General features: G+C 46.2%; 1 protein-coding gene across 1 annotated transcript in view; it reads left to right on the top strand.

Moving 5' to 3' along the window:
- LOC126234339 (inositol polyphosphate 5-phosphatase E) overlaps positions 1 to 16,051 on the top strand; it is a 72,044-nt gene that overhangs the window by 17,212 nt on the left and 38,781 nt on the right. The window contains exon 2 of the mRNA XM_049943023.1: positions 6,273 to 6,390. Within this exon, the coding sequence (XP_049798980.1) occupies positions 6,379 to 6,390 (12 nt within the window). The 5' untranslated portion in view covers positions 6,273 to 6,378. The remainder of the gene's footprint in view (positions 1 to 6,272; positions 6,391 to 16,051) is intronic.

Raw genomic sequence — 16,051 nt, 5'->3', positions numbered from 1 at the left:
AACTCTTGCATTTCTTTCTCTCTAGTGGAATTTGTTGTAAAACTAATATTGTCTGCAGAAAGTACTAGTTCTACTTGTTGAATGTTAAGCAGAATGCCATTGACATGTGCAAAGAATAGGAGTGGACCCAAAATTGAACCCTTTCTGACTCTTCCTGATGAGACCATTATGCAGCTCATATTAAGAAAGTGTGCTTCATGGGAATTTCATTGCTGTCTCAAGTCTATCAATAGGCATGTGAAGTATCCATTATGCATTTATAGACATTTTTGCAGAAAACGGTTATAATATTTCAGTTTCTAATCTTAGCAAGCTGGCTTGTCAAGGTGACTGATAGTTGGGAGGGAGGCAGAGGTACATCGGACAGGAATGGGACATGGACACTGGTGAATTCACACTGTGGAAAATGACAGAGACATGTAGATATGGATTGGAAGGGAGTGACAGAACAGAGGAAGGGGAGACAGCCAGGAAGAGGGTGTGGATGCAGAATGAATGAAGTATGAAGTTAGCGCCCTGGGGCAGAGTGGAAATGGATATGGGGGCAGGGGGCTTGCAGAGATTGGGGCCAGTAGGCTTGCTGGACAAAGAATGTGTCACAAGTACAGCTGCCATCAGGAGCAAATCTCCAAGGTCATGGAACATGTCAGTACATGAAATTACAGTATAAAAGTAATAACAGATAAATATAAAATGAAACTTCCTGGCAGATTAAAACTGTGTGCCGGACTGAGACTTGAACTCGGGACCTTTGCCTTTCGCGGGCAAGTGCTCTACCAACTGAGTTACCCAAGCATGACTCACGCCCCGTCCTCACAGCCTTACTTCTGCCAGTACCTTGTCTCCTACCTTTCAAACTTTACAGAAGCTCTCCTGCGAACCTTGCAGAACTAGCACTCCTGAAAGAAATGATATGCGGAGACATGGCTTAGCCACAGCCTTGGGGATGTTTCCAGAATGAGATTTTCACTCTGCAGCAGTGTGTGCACTGATAGGTCCGCAGGAGAGCTTCTGTAAAGTTTGAAAGGTAAGAGACGAGGTACTGGCAGAAGTAAGGCTGTGAGGACAGAGCGTGAGTCGTGCTTGGGTAGCTCAGTTGGTAGAGCACTTGCCCGTGGAAGGCAAAAGATCCCGAGTTTGAGTCTCGGTCCGGCACACAGTTTTAATCTGCCACGAAGTTTCATGTCAGTGCACACTCCACTGCAGAGTGAAAATCTCATTCTGGAAATATAAAATGTTTATGAACCCGAAAAAAGTCAGTCCATAAGTTTAAGTAAATGCAATCAGCAATACAACAAGAACCAGCTTAATTTTTCAAGGACCTCCTCGGCAAAATAGGAGTGACCCATGAGGAAACTCTTCAGTTTCATATGGAAAGCATGTATATTACTGCTAATATTTTTGAATTCAAGTGGTAGCTTATTGAAAATGTATGCAGCAGCATACTGCACACCTTTCTGCACAAGAGTTATGAAAGTCCGATCCAAATATTAACTTAGTGAAAGCTGCTTATTCTTGGGAATAAGCTAATATTGTTAACAAGTATATAAAAACAAAGATGATGTGACTTGTGACTTACCATACGAAAGCGCTGGCAGGTCGATAGTCACACAAACAAACACAATCATACACACAAAATTCAAGCTTTCGCAACCAACGGTTGCTTCGTCAGGAAAGAGGGAAGGAGAGGGAAAGATGAAAGGACGTGGGTTTTAAGGGAGAGGGTAAGGAGTCATTCCAATCCCGGGAGCGGAAAGACTTACCGACTCCTTACCCTCTCCCTTAAAACCCACATCCTTTCATCTTTCCCTCTCCTTCCCTCTTTCCTGACGAAGCAACCGTTGGTTGCGAAAGCTTGAATTTTGTGTGTATGATTGTGTTTGTTTGTGTGTCTATCGATCTGCCAGCGCTTTCGTATGGTAAGTCACATCATCTTTGTTTTTAGATATATTTTTCCTGCGTAGAATGTTTCCCTCTATTTTATATATGTATAGAGGCCAATGACAAAATACCCAGACTCCTGAACAGGGGTTGTCGACAAGAGGTTCGTGAACTTACACCACTTATTGCCTGAACCACCCGTTACTGTGCCAAAAATATCCTCTTAGAATGGGAAGAGTTACCCCAAAATTAATACTGCATAACATAAGTGAGTGAAAAGAAGCAAAGTAGGCTAATTTTCGTGTCGAATGATCACTTACTTCAGATACCGTTTGAATAGCAAAAATGGCAGCATTAAGTCTCTGATAAAGATCTTGAATGTGGACTTTCCACGACAGTTTACTATCTATCTGAACACCTAGAAATTTGAGCTGTTCAGTTTCACTAATCATATGCCCATTCTGTGAAATGAAAATTTCTGGTTTTGTTGAATTGTGTGTTAGAAACTATAAAAACAGAGTCCTACTGTGATTTAGCATTAATTTATTTTCTACAAGTCACGAACTTAGCTCATCAACCACACTATTTGAAACTAGGTCAATGTTGCACACAACTTCCTTTACTACCAAGCTAGTGTCATCAGCAAACAGAAATATTTTAGAGGTACCCATAATAGTAGAAGGTATATTATTTATATAAATAGGAACAAGAGTGGCTCTAACACTGATCCCTGGGGCACCCCCCCCCCCCCCCCCCCACACACACACACACACACACTTGACTGTACCCCACCCAGACCCCTCATCACAGCCATTCTCAACATGGTGAATAATGACCTTTTGCTGCCTGTTGCTAAAGTAAGAGGTGAACCAACTGTGAGCTACTCCCTGTATTCCGTAATGGTCCAACTTCTGGAGTAAAATGTTGTGATCAACACAATCAAACACCTTAGTTAAATAAAAAAATTTGCCAAGCGTTTGAAACCTTTTGTTTAACCCATTCAGTACCTCACACAGAAAAGGGAATATAGCAGTTTCAGTTGTTAAACAACTTCTGAAGCCGAACTGTACATTTAATACAAATTGTGTGATATAAAATGATCAATTATCCTTACATACACAGCCTTTTCAATAACTTTAGCAAACACTGATGGCATAGAAATATGTCTAAAATTGCTTACATTGTCGTTTTCTCCCTTTTTAGAAAGTGGCTTTACTACTGAGTACTTTAATTGTTCAGGAAACTGATCATTCCTAAAGGAAAAATTAAAAATACGGCTAAATACAGGGCTAACATGGGCAGCACAGTACTTCAGTATTATGCTAGACATTCCATCATATTCATGAGAGTCCTTAGTCTGCAGTGATTTAATTATTGGAAGCTTTGTCTCACAGTTTTTTGTTGTGCCTATCTGCAACTCAGCATCTCTGGTGTTTGGGGAGTAGCGACTATCCTTTTTAAAATATTGTCATTATTCCATTCTGGATTTTCCATTGTTTAATTTTATGTATGATGTGACCAAGTGAGGGGTTGTGCATCAATCATGCCAATGTGTGAACATCCCTCTCCCTTGAGCAGTTTTCCAAGTTCTGCATTAACATACTTCACAGAACGTTTTATCCAGAGCTTATCATGCTGCTTACAGAGTGACACAACTTTTGCAGTAGTGTAAAGAGAGTGCTCACCAATGTTCCGAATGTCGTCCTCAGTTGTATAGTTAAGATTATGGTGCAAACTGTAAACTGCACATCCAGTTATTGTTACAATATCTCCTTTTCCAAGATCCTTCCACAAAGTCCCTGAATCACAGGTGGCATTACTGTGATATGCTTTTAGCTTAAAGATAATTGTTACCTGGTAGACACTGCCTCAAAATTTCTGGATCACTTCTGACATTCCACCTCCCCCCCCCCCCCTCCCTCCCCCAATTAATGTTGTTTGTTGTTGTGGTCTTCAGTCCTGAGACTGGTTTGATGTAGCTCTCCATGCTACTCTATCCTGTGCAAGCTTCTTCATCTCCCAGTACCTACTGCAACCTACATCCTTCTGTATCTGTTTAGTGTATTCATCTCTTGGTCTCCCTCTATGATTTTTACCCTCCACGCTGCCCTCCAATACTAAATTGGTGATCCCTTGATGCCTCAGCACATGTCCTACCAACCGATCCCTTCTTCCAGTCAAGTTGTGCCACAAACCTCTCTTCTCCCCAATTCTATTCAATACCTCCTCATTAGTTATGTGATCTACCCATCTAATCTTCAGCATTCTTCTGGAGCACCACATTTCAGAAGCTTCTATTCTCTTCTTGTCCAAGCTATTTATCGTCCATGTTTCACTTCCATACATGGCTACACTCCATACAAATACTTTTAGAAATGACTTCCTCACCTTTAAATCTATACTCGATGTTAACAATTTTCTCTTCTTGAGAAACGCTTTCCTTGCCATTGCCAGTCTACATTTTATATCCTCTCTACTTCGACCATCATCAGTTATTTTGCTCCCCAAATAGCAAAACTCCTTTACTACTTTAAGTGTCTCATTTCCTAAACTAATTCCCTCAGCATCACCCGACTTAATTCGACTACATTCCATTATCCTTGTTATGCTTTTGTTGATGTTCATCTTATATCCTCCTTTCAAGACACTGTCCATTCTGTTCAACTGCTCTTCCAAGTCCTTTGCTGTCTCTGACAGAATTACAATGTCATCGGCGAACCTCAAAATTTTTATTTCTTCTCCATGGATTTTAATACCTACTCCAAATTTTTCTTTTGTTTCCTTCACTGCTTTCTCAATATACAGATTGAATAACATTGGGGAGAGGCTACAACCCTGTCTCACTCCCTTCCCAACCACTGCTTCCCTTTCGTATCCCTTGACTCTTATAACTGCCATCTGGTTTCTGTACAAATTGTAAATAACCTTTCGCTCACTGTATTTTACCCCTGCCACCTCAGAATTTGAAAGAGAGTATTTCAGTCAACATAGTCATTAGCTTTCTCTAAGTCTACAAATGCTAGAAACGTAGATTTGCCTTTCCTTAATCTAGCTTCAAAGGTAAGTCGTACAGTCAGTATTGCCTCACGTGCCCCAATTAATATTAAACGCCAATAAGCTTCTGACCTTCATAGGTTGTGTGATGCTTCTGTCCTCTGTCTCCAAAGCGTGGAAGCTATTGGAGACAGCTAGAGTGAAGCTATCGGACATGCAGCATCTCCTGGATCTTTTCACTGATCTGATGATCTGAAAGGCTTTGCTGTTGTCTTCCAGTCTAGCTTTAACATTAATGGTGTAGACAGCAACTCGGAAAACTGCTAACTCGTCTAGTGTTACTAGCAAATCAGCTTAAAGTTGCAAGATAAGCTGCCCCCTCCCCCTTTCTTCTTCAATATTGTGTAGCAGTAGTGATTCTGTGTCTCTAGAAGTGACCAGCTTTGTTCCTCATGTGGATTTTATTGCAATATCCACTTGGAAATAATGCTGACATTCACCACACAAATCTTATGTTTTATTCTTGAAAAATCATTCTGTTGTATCAGAGTGTTACGGAACAGTCATCTGTTATGGTTTCAGCTGACAACTGAATTTGAATGTGAATACTTATAAACATGAGTAAGGAAAAGTTCCATCTAAAATTAAATTACTGCTAAATAAAATAAGTTGTCATACCTTGTGGTAACAGTTTGACATACAAAAATTGGCATTCACTTTCATCTGGCTCACTGGGCTTCTTTTGTTGACAAGGTGATACAAAAAGGTTGCAACAAATGAGGCTTCACAAACATTAAGTAATAAAATAGGGCATATCAGTAGGATGAGAGAGACTGCAGGGCAAGACAAAAAGTACACGACATTGAGATGCCAGTAGATGAAATTTGAAAGGTGAGAAGTGGATGGATGGGCAGTTAACTAGTCATAGACAGGGGAAGGAGAGGCTTATAGTAAAAGTGTAGATCTGATCAGAGAGATTTCTACTCTTTATTGTTTCCTCCTCCTTGTATTCTCAGTCCGTCTTACCTTAACCTGTGAGTACCTTCTCTACCACTTCTTACTATTTAGGTTTTCAGACATCATCTCATGGTGGCATTGCATTTTTATTTTCTTTCATCCTTTCCTGCAGTCTCTTGATCTAGTGTTTTACTTGACTTCCCTGTCTGATCAGAATTATCTCTTTTTTCATGCAAATTATTTCTCTCATTTTGGTTTCAAGAAGATTTTGAATGCTTGTGTGTACTTCAGTTTTTTTTGTGTGTGTGTCAATAAATTGTCACTTATTAAGTGGACATTTTCCCCATAAATTTCCGTTATTATTCATTTTCAGGGCACATTGTCTGAAGTTTCTAATATTTACTTTGTGTGACTGTTTTGCACATTTTGCTTTTATGTAGGAACTTTTTACATGGCCGTATTGCCGCCAATTCACTTCTTGGATCAGTGGAACTGGAACGCACACTGCCCCACCGTGAACTGCGGATCTTTGTGGGAACATGGAATATGAATGGACAGGTAAAAAAAAAATTATTTTTACTTTGTGATCACTAATGCTGTACAGTTACTTCTGTGAAGAATAAGTGGAGGGTTATCTTGAAAAACTTACCGTTGTATTACTGTTAATAATTGGTACAGAATGCAAAAGTATTTTTATAGCTATACCATTATGTTAATATGTATCTTGAAGATTTTCATTTATGCTGATATATCTGGATCATAATATGCAATGTGGGTCCAAGAACTTCCTGGCTTGACTTTAAGAAATTATGCCAAAGTAGTTAGCGGTAGGTAGAATACAGCAATAATTGCAGGGATCTGTTACTTCACAGAAGAAAGTTAATTGAAGAGGTTGTTTTGAGTGTGTGTGTGTTTTTTTGTAATAGAGACTTGCCGGTTATGGGGAAGTCCCTGAGTCATATTAAGTGAATGGGCTGAACAGTACAACTTAGGAAAAGGTTATGTTGAGTAATACAGCCTTTTGATGTACAACCACTGGCAATAATTAAGAAACCATGTTCCTTGTTGAAGAACAACAGCATTATATTAGGGAGCTGAAGCTAAATGAATCTCACTTAGCTTGGGATGTTCTGTAACAATTGTTTATGGACCATGTATGATAAACTTCCAAGAGGAAACATGAATGTAAGAAGAGATGATGAGGAGGAATGCCGGAGAGATTCTCCCAGTTTTTAGAGCTGTGTCTAGAAAATGAGCAAGAAATTTTTAAACTCGGTATTGTATATGTGCAAATGAGGTGAAGCCCTTCTAAGAGACAATGTTCTGGAATTATGGTGATGGTAAGATTTTGTGGGTGCATGACAGTAACATCTTTAGTGCCTGTTTTGGAATTAGAAGGGAACTCTCAGTTGACTTCAGGAACAGAAATATCATCATAAATGCCAACTATTGTGCTTGAAGTTTGCACAAATTGCAATAAAAAGGCAAGGAGAACTGAGTGGTGGTACTTGCTTAAAGCAAGACGATACCCCATGCCATACATCTGCTGTTCTTAAGGTTGCAGTGAAGAACTTTTTTTTTCCGTGGAGTTATATCATTTGCTTTACAGTCCAGATATAGTGTGCAGAATAGTGTGAGAAAGAAAATAAGTGAACAGAGATGAGATACAGTTGTAAACAAGCAGACAGAGAGGATTCTTGCTGTATCAGACGTTTGAAAAAAGTATTAAAGTAAGTGGAGATAATGTTTAATAGTGGCACTGTTGTTTACTTTGTGTCAGGCCAGAAATTTTTTGAGATACTCTCATGTGAATTAATGAATGAATAACAGAGGTAAAAGATGTTAAAGGATAAGAGAATTCACTACCCTACATCATGAAGGATATCAATACAGAGGAAAATATACAATAGAGTAGTTCAAATTAATATGAAATGTGGTAGCTGGCATCTAGTTGAATGTAATACGAGGTTTGTTCAAAAAATTTTGGAACTTTGTCCACAAAATTTTTGTACATGTACCTTTTACTTATTGTGTGTGGTCTCCTTCAAAATACTCTCCTCCATAATTGGCACACTGCTCCCAAAGCCATTTACACTTCCAGAAGCAATATTGGTACGCCTTTTGCTGGATCGTGCGAAGTGCTGTCTGCAAATTTTCTTTTATCTTGTCGATTGTTGCAAATCTCGGTCCTTTCAATCTATCATCATCATTATTGTAGACTCACATCTCATTACCAGTTATCATTCTCTTAAGGAACACCTCATTCTCATTTGTGCAATCCGGAAGCTCTTCACAGGTTGCGAGGCGAAGGTCTTTCTTGTCTTGACTCGTGAGCCGTGGGACCAAATTGGCAACAACACAGTGCATTCCAAGATGATGTGTGTGGATTTCATGACGTGATGCAACTGAAATGTTACATTCTTCTGCAATCTCTCAGTCAGTCAGTCTTCAGTTGACATGCACAAGTTCATTGACATTCTTGACACGAGTGTTGTCAGTAGACGTCAGGATGTCCCGAACGAGGATCATTTAACTTCCATCTGGCCATTTTTAAACCGTGCGAAACAACATTTGTAATGCTGAGGAAGGCTTAAGCACTCATCACTTTAGGCTTTCTGCATAATTTTGTGTGTCTATGTAAAGGTTTTCTTGAGTTTCACGTGAAATTTAATGAAAACATGTTGCTCCTCTAACTCTGCCATTTCAAAATTTGCAAACTGTGCGGCACAACATTCTGCTCAATACAGCACTGAACAATAACTAACAAACATACTACAATGAAACTTCTGGCAGTTACACAATAAACAGAGAAGTGTGCAGGGGAACCAACTGCATTTAGCTCCAGCAAACCATCGGCACGAAATTACGTATGTTCCAGAATTTTTTGAACAGACCTCATACAGTATTAGGGGTAACTGTTCTTCCTTTCTGCCACTTGGAAGTTTTCCCTCTACTTTTTCTGTATCCTGTTTACCTTTCCCTGAACACAGTATCACATATCTCAATCCATAATTAGCTCCAGTTCCTTACTTTGCCAGTGGCATTATGTTTTGTACTCTCCATCATCTTAATTTTTCCTTTATCAAACAATGGAAAATCCAGGATTGAATGTAACAATATTAGAGAAGTAAAGTTGCTACTCACCATATAGCGGAGATGCTGAGTCACGATAGGCACAACAAAAAGATTCACACAATTAAAGCTTTCGGCTGTTAAGCAGTCAAGCTGTCAGTTGTCTGGGACTGCAGACATGTGTGCAAGTTGTGTGTGTGTGTGTGTGTGTGTGTGTGTGTGTGTGTGTGTGTGTGTGTCTTGCTGACAAAGGCCTTAATGGCCAAAAGCTTTAATTGTTTGAATCTTTTTGTTGTGCCTATCGTGACACAGAATCTCCGCTATTTGGTGAGTAGCAACTTTACTTCTCTAATATAATTTTTCCCTTACATTCACTGCTTTGTATAAACCTTTTCCTCATGAAGGAGGACTGTTCTAAATCAATACAAATTTAACTTGTATTTATCCAAATTTTATGTTCAGTTTTTTTCAAATCCTCCCCTCCATTTCATTCGTAGGTGCTCCTCACATGCTCCACAAGGGGATAATGTAAATAAGTGCGAGTTGATACATCAGAGATATCATGTTCTTTCAAAAAGAAATTAGTTTGCTGTGAAAAAGTATATTTGGATTGATTAGGAAGCTTATGGGAAGCTTCACTTGTGTTACCCATAAAGAAATGCCATGAATTATACAGGGAAAAGGGGAATTACCCAGGAAAAAAGGGGAAAACATGGCATTTAAAACCACATATTTCAACTTTGCCTTCTTCTTCATCTTCTCTTTTGTTTTTTCCTAGACAGCCTTACCAATTTTAAAGTACTTTACATTATACATTTGTCCAATTAGTAAATCCATTGTTGTAAATATTTTTTTAAATTCATTCCTAAATTTAGGTGGAAGCTCTTCACCTATTTCGACACTTCTACAACATGAAATTGGTGTCATCTGTGTTTGATTTCAGATCATAACTATGGAATCATTATTGGTCACAAGCAACAACGAAGGTAAAAATTCTGGTGCAGTTTGGAGCATTCTTCATCCATTCAACACTCTTTTTGCTGGTCAGTCACAATCCAAGGCACAAATTTAGCACAACCCTTATTATTCCAAAATACTAGCACCGAGCTCTGAGTCAGTACATTTAACTCTCTCACATATTCAGTTGTTTGTTGTCAGTCTTCAAGAATGATTAATTGAAATGTCTCGCAATTTTCATCTCTTTGGATATTTGTCAGATATCCAGAACTAAGTTTGTCACCAGTCAGCAGAGTCATTTTTCAAACAAGAAAATCTCTTGTACACTTGAATTTTTCCTGTGGTTTCATCATTGTGAGCTGTTTTCAATATCACAACAGTTTCTATGGTGTTTTGTCATAGCAAGAAGCAAAATTTCACAACTGCATGTTGTTCTCCAATACCTGCCATTGAAAAATCATGGGGGGAGCAAAACAGCTGTGATGTGGGGAAAAACATTCCTGGGCATGTCAGAGGAAATACTGAACTTGCAAGGAGTTGTGTAACACATCCATTCTGGAAACTGTTGGGGTTTCCTCACATACACTACCTGAAGGTACTGGCACCATTGGTTGTAATTTCAGATTGATTCAGTCTGACAGCTAACAAAATGGCATATTGTCGAACATCCATTGTTGTGACTGGAATAGTATAAAATAGACTTAATGTTTCAGTGTGTATTATCTTCAACACTACAATTACTCAGCTTTTGCGCAATTTCAACATGGGTAACAATACAAACAGATAGTATTATGGAAAGGATAGATTGCTATTCACCATGTACTGGAAATGTTGAGTCGCAAACAGGCACAACAAAAAGACTGCTAAACAAGTAAGTTTTCGGCCAAAAGGTCTTCTTCTGAATTAGATCTCTCTCTCTCTATCTCTCTATCTCTCTCTCTCTCTCTCTCTCTCTCTCTCTCTCTCTCTCTCTCACACACACACACACACACACACACACACACACACACACACACAGTCACGCAAACACAACTCTCACACACATGACTCTTGTCTCTGGCTTTTGACAGCCAGCATAAGAAAAAGGAGAAGAAACAGAAAAATGCTCCGATAGGAAACAATACTTTTTACAGTGAGTTGCAGGCTACTATGCAGAGACATGTTATTTAGTTCACACACTGAGGGCTGTTGTCCAAATGCTCACGTTTTTGCCGCACAGCAATGCATGTGGGATGGAGCCACCAGTACTCAGGGTATTGCTTCAGAACTTTCTTTTGAGTCAGCATAAACTGCAATATACTGTCCCCATTTGGTCCTGTTAGACACTAATCTATATGTGTGTTTCTCTCAAAGGAGCTCTGCAAGAATATGCATCAGTACTCAGTTGAAAATACTGTTTTTCCTCTGCCAGTGTAAAAACAATGTTGTTTCAAAAAGAGGATAATTAAGCTGCTTGCAGTTTTGATACATTAATCAAAATTCCACAGTGGAAACAAGGAAGGAAAAAAATTAAGTACACGTGTGAACAGTGGCATGTATATAAGTTCAACTTCTCAGAAAATGTGAATAAATTTTGACCATACTATCACTCTTCTCTTCCCTCAGCCATAGTGGTACGCAATATGTTGGCCAAATAGATGGCTCTTGAAAGAGAAGAAATGATTGTGGCAGTTGAGGAAGTGGGTAGGAGTGTTAAAAGTCAGGAGGGGGAAAATTGTAAGCTTTCTGGGGTAGTAGCAAAACTGTCATTAATTATAGCATCAAATGCAAAACTGAGGGACTGGAATCAAAGATCAAAAAAGAAAGAAAGGGAGGGAGGCAGGCAGGCCGTATAGGATTACAGGGATTGGGAAGAAGGGGAGAGAGGTACCCATGGTGAGGGAGGGGGAGAGGGAGGAAGGGAGGGAGGCAGGCAGGCAGGCAGGCAGGCAGGCAGGGAGGCAGGTAGGTAGGCAGGTAGGCAGGCAGGCCGTATAGGATTACAGGGATTGGGAAGAAGGTGAGAGAGGTACCCAAGGTGAGGGAGGGAGGCAGGCAGGCAGGCAGGCAGGCAGGCAGGCAGGCTGGCTGGCTGGCTGGCTGGCTGGCAGGCAGGCAGGCCGTATAGGATTACAGGGATTGGGAAGAAGGGGGGAGAGGTACCCAAGGTGAGGGAGGGAGGGAGGCAGGCAGGCAGGCAGGCAGGCTGGCTGGCTGGCTGGCAGGCAGGCCGTATAGGATTACAGGGATTGGGAAGAAGGGGGGAGAGGTACCCAAGGTGAGGGAGGGAGGCAGGCAGGCAGGCAGGCAGGCAGGCTGGCTGGCAGGCTGGCTGGCTGGCTGGCTGGCAGGCAGGCAGGCAGGCAGGCAGGCCGGCCGTATAGGATTACAGGGATTGGGAAGAAGGGGAGAGAGGTACCCAAGGTGAGGGAGGGGGAGAGGGAGGGAGGGAGGGAGGGAGGCAGACAGGCAGGGAGGCAGGTAGGTAGGCAGGTAGGCAGGCAGGCAGGCCGGCCGTATAGGATTACAGGGATTGGGAAGAAGGTGAGAGAGGTACCCAAGGTGAGGGAGGCAGGCAGGCAGGCAGGCAGGCAGGCAGGCAGGCTGGCTGGCTGGCTGGCTGGCAGGCAGGCAGGCCGTATAGGATTACAGGGATTGGGAAGAAGGGGGGAGAGGTACCCAAGGTGAGGGAGGGAGGCAGGCTGGCTGGCTGGCTGGCTGGCTGGCAGGCAGGCAGGCAGGCAGGCAGGCAGGCCGGCCGTATAGGATTACAGGGATTGGGAAGAAGGGGAGAGAGGTACCCAAGGTGAGGGAGGGAGGGAGGCAGGCAGGCAGGCTGGCTGGCTGGCTGGCTGGCTGGCAGGCAGGCAGGCAGGCAGGCAGGCCGGCCGTATAGGATTACAGGGATTGGGAAGAAGGGGAGAGAGGTACCCAAGGTGAGGGAGGGGGAGAGGGAGGGAGGGAGGGAGGGAGGCAGACAGGCAGGGAGGCAGGTAGGTAGGCAGGTAGGCAGGCAGGCAGGCCGGCCGTATAGGATTACAGGGATTGGGAAGAAGGTGAGAGAGGTACCCAAGGTGAGGGAGGCAGGCAGGCAGGCAGGCAGGCAGGCAGGCAGGCTGGCTGGCTGGCTGGCTGGCAGGCAGGCAGGCCGTATAGGATTACAGGGATTGGGAAGAAGGGGGGAGAGGTACCCAAGGTGAGGGAGGGAGGCAGGCTGGCTGGCTGGCTGGCTGGCTGGCAGGCAGGCAGGCAGGCAGGCAGGCAGGCCGGCCGTATAGGATTACAGGGATTGGGAAGAAGGGGAGAGAGGTACCCAAGGTGAGGGAGGGAGGGAGGCAGGCAGGCAGGCTGGCTGGCTGGCTGGCTGGCTGGCAGGCAGGCAGGCAGGCAGGCAGGCAGGCCGTATAGGATTACAGGGATTGGGAAGAAGGGGAGAGAGGTACCCAAGGTGAGGGAGGGAGAGAGAGAGGGAGGGAGGCAGGCAGGCAGGCAGGCAGGCAGGCAGGCCGTATAGGATTACAGGGATTGGGAAGAAGGGGAGAGAGGTACCCAAGGTGAGGGAGGGAGGGAGGCAGGCAGGCAGGCAGGCAGGCAGGCCGTATAGGATTACAGGGATTGGGAAGAAGGGGAGAGAGGTACCCAAGGTGAGGCAGGCAGGCAGGCTGGCTGGCTGGCTGGCTGGCTGGCTGGCAGGCAGGCAGGCAGGCAGGCAGGCCGTATAGGATTACAGGGATTGGGAAGAAGGGGGGAGAGGTACCCAAGGTGAGGGAGGGAGGGAGGCAGGCAGGCAGGCAGGCAGGCAGGCAGGCAGGCAGGCAGGCAGGCCGTATAGGATTACAGGGATTGGGAAGAAGGGGGGAGAGGTACCCAAGGTGAGGGAGGGAGGGAGGCAGGCAGGCAGGCAGGCAGGCTGGCTGGCTGGCTGGCAGGCAGGCCGTATAGGATTACAGGGATTGGGAAGAAGGGGGGAGAGGTACCCAAGGTGAGGGAGGGAGGCAGGCAGGCAGGCAGGCAGGCAGGCTGGCTGGCAGGCTGGCTGGCTGGCTGGCAGGCAGGCAGGCAGGCAGGCAGGCAGGCCGGCCGTATAGGATTACAGGGATTGGGAAGAAGGGGAGAGAGGTACCCAAGGTGAGGGAGGGGGAGAGGGAGGGAGGGAGGGAGGGAGGCAGACAGGCAGGGAGGCAGGTAGGTAGGCAGGTAGGCAGGCAGGCAGGCCGGCCGTATAGGATTACAGGGATTGGGAAGAAGGTGAGAGAGGTACCCAAGGTGAGGGAGGCAGGCAGGCAGGCAGGCAGGCAGGCAGGCAGGCTGGCTGGCTGGCTGGCTGGCAGGCAGGCAGGCCGTATAGGATTACAGGGATTGGGAAGAAGGGGGGAGAGGTACCCAAGGTGAGGGAGGGAGGCAGGCTGGCTGGCTGGCTGGCTGGCTGGCAGGCAGGCAGGCAGGCAGGCAGGCCGGCCGTATAGGATTACAGGGATTGGGAAGAAGGGGAGAGAGGTACCCAAGGTGAGGGAGGGAGGGAGGCAGGCAGGCAGGCTGGCTGGCTGGCTGGCTGGCTGGCAGGCAGGCAGGCAGGCAGGCAGGCAGGCCGTATAGGATTACAGGGATTGGGAAGAAGGGGAGAGAGGTACCCAAGGTGAGGGAGGGAGGGAGGCAGGCAGGCAGGCAGGCAGGCAGGCAGGCAGGCCGTATAGGATTACAGGGATTGGGAAGAAGGGGAGAGAGGTACCCAAGGTGAGGCAGGCAGGCAGGCTGGCTGGCTGGCTGGCTGGCTGGCTGGCAGGCAGGCAGGCAGGCAGGCAGGCCGGCCGTATAGGATTACAGGGATTGGGAAGAAGGGGAGAGAGGTACCCAAGGTGAGGGAGGGAGAGAGAGAGGGAGGGAGGCAGGCAGGCAGGCAGGCAGGCAGGCAGGCAGGCAGGCAGGCCGTATAGGATTACAGGGATTGGGAAGAAGGGGAGAGAGGTACCCAAGGTGAGGGAGGGAGGGAGGCAGGCAGGCAGGCTGGCTGGCTGGCTGGCTGGCTGGCTGGCAGGCAGGCAGGCAGGCAGGCAGGCAGGCCGTATAGGATTACAGGGATTGGGAAGAAGGGGAGAGAGGTACCCAAGGTGAGGGAGGGAGGCAGGCTGGCTGGCTGGCTGGCTGGCTGGCAGGCAGGCAGGCAGGCAGGCAGGCCGGCCGTATAGGATTACAGGGATTGGGAAGAAGGGGAGAGAGGTACCCAAGGTGAGGGAGGGAGGGAGGCAGGCAGGCAGGCTGGCTGGCTGGCTGGCTGGCTGGCAGGCAGGCAGGCAGGCAGGCAGGCAGGCCGTATAGGATTACAGGGATTGGGAAGAAGGGGAGAGAGGTACCCAAGGTGAGGGAGGGAGAGAGAGAGGGAGGGAGGCAGGCAGGCAGGCAGGCAGGCAGGCAGGCAGGCAGGCAGGCCGTATAGGATTACAGGGATTGGGAAGAAGGGGAGAGAGGTACCCAAGGTGAGGGAGGGAGGGAGGCAGGCAGGCAGGCAGGCAGGCAGGCAGGCAGGCCGTATAGGATTACAGGGATTGGGAAGAAGGGGAGAGAGGTACCCAAGGTGAGGCAGGCAGGCAGGCTGGCTGGCTGGCTGGCTGGCTGGCTGGCAGGCAGGCAGGCAGGCAGGCAGGCCGTATAGGATTACAGGGATTGGGAAGAAGGGGGGAGAGGTACCCAAGGTGAGGGAGGGAGGGAGGCAGGCAGGCAGGCAGGCAGGCAGGCAGGCAGGCCGTATAGGATTACAGGGATTGGGAAGAAGGGGAGAGAGGTACCCAAGGTGAGGCAGGCAGGCAGGCAGGCTGGCTGGCTGGCTGGCTGGCTGGCTGGCTGGCTGGCAGGCAGGCAGGCAGGCAGGCAGGCAGGCCGTATAGGATTACAGGGATTGGGAAGAAGGGGAGAGAGGTACCCAAGGTGAGGCAGGCAGGCAGGCAGGCAGGCTGGCTGGCTGGCTGGCTGGCTGGCAGGCAGGCAGGCAGGCAGGCCGTATAGGATTACAGGGATTGGGAAGAAGGGGGGAGAGGTACCCAAGGTGAGGGAGGGAGGCAAGCAGGTAGGCTGGCTGGCAGGCAGGCAGGCAGGCAGGCAGGCCGTATAGGATTACAGGGATTGGGAAGAAGGGGAGAGAGGTACCCAAGGTGAGGGAGGGAGGCAGGCAGGCTGGCTGGCTGGCTGGCTGGCTGGCTGGCAGGCAGGCAGGCAG

Source organism: Schistocerca nitens, chromosome 2 (genome assembly GCF_023898315.1).
Source record: "Schistocerca nitens isolate TAMUIC-IGC-003100 chromosome 2, iqSchNite1.1, whole genome shotgun sequence".
Classification (NCBI taxonomy): domain Eukaryota; kingdom Metazoa; phylum Arthropoda; class Insecta; order Orthoptera; family Acrididae; genus Schistocerca; species Schistocerca nitens.
The sequence above is the reverse complement of the archived record's forward strand: the minus strand, read 5'-3'. Positions and strand labels throughout refer to the sequence as shown.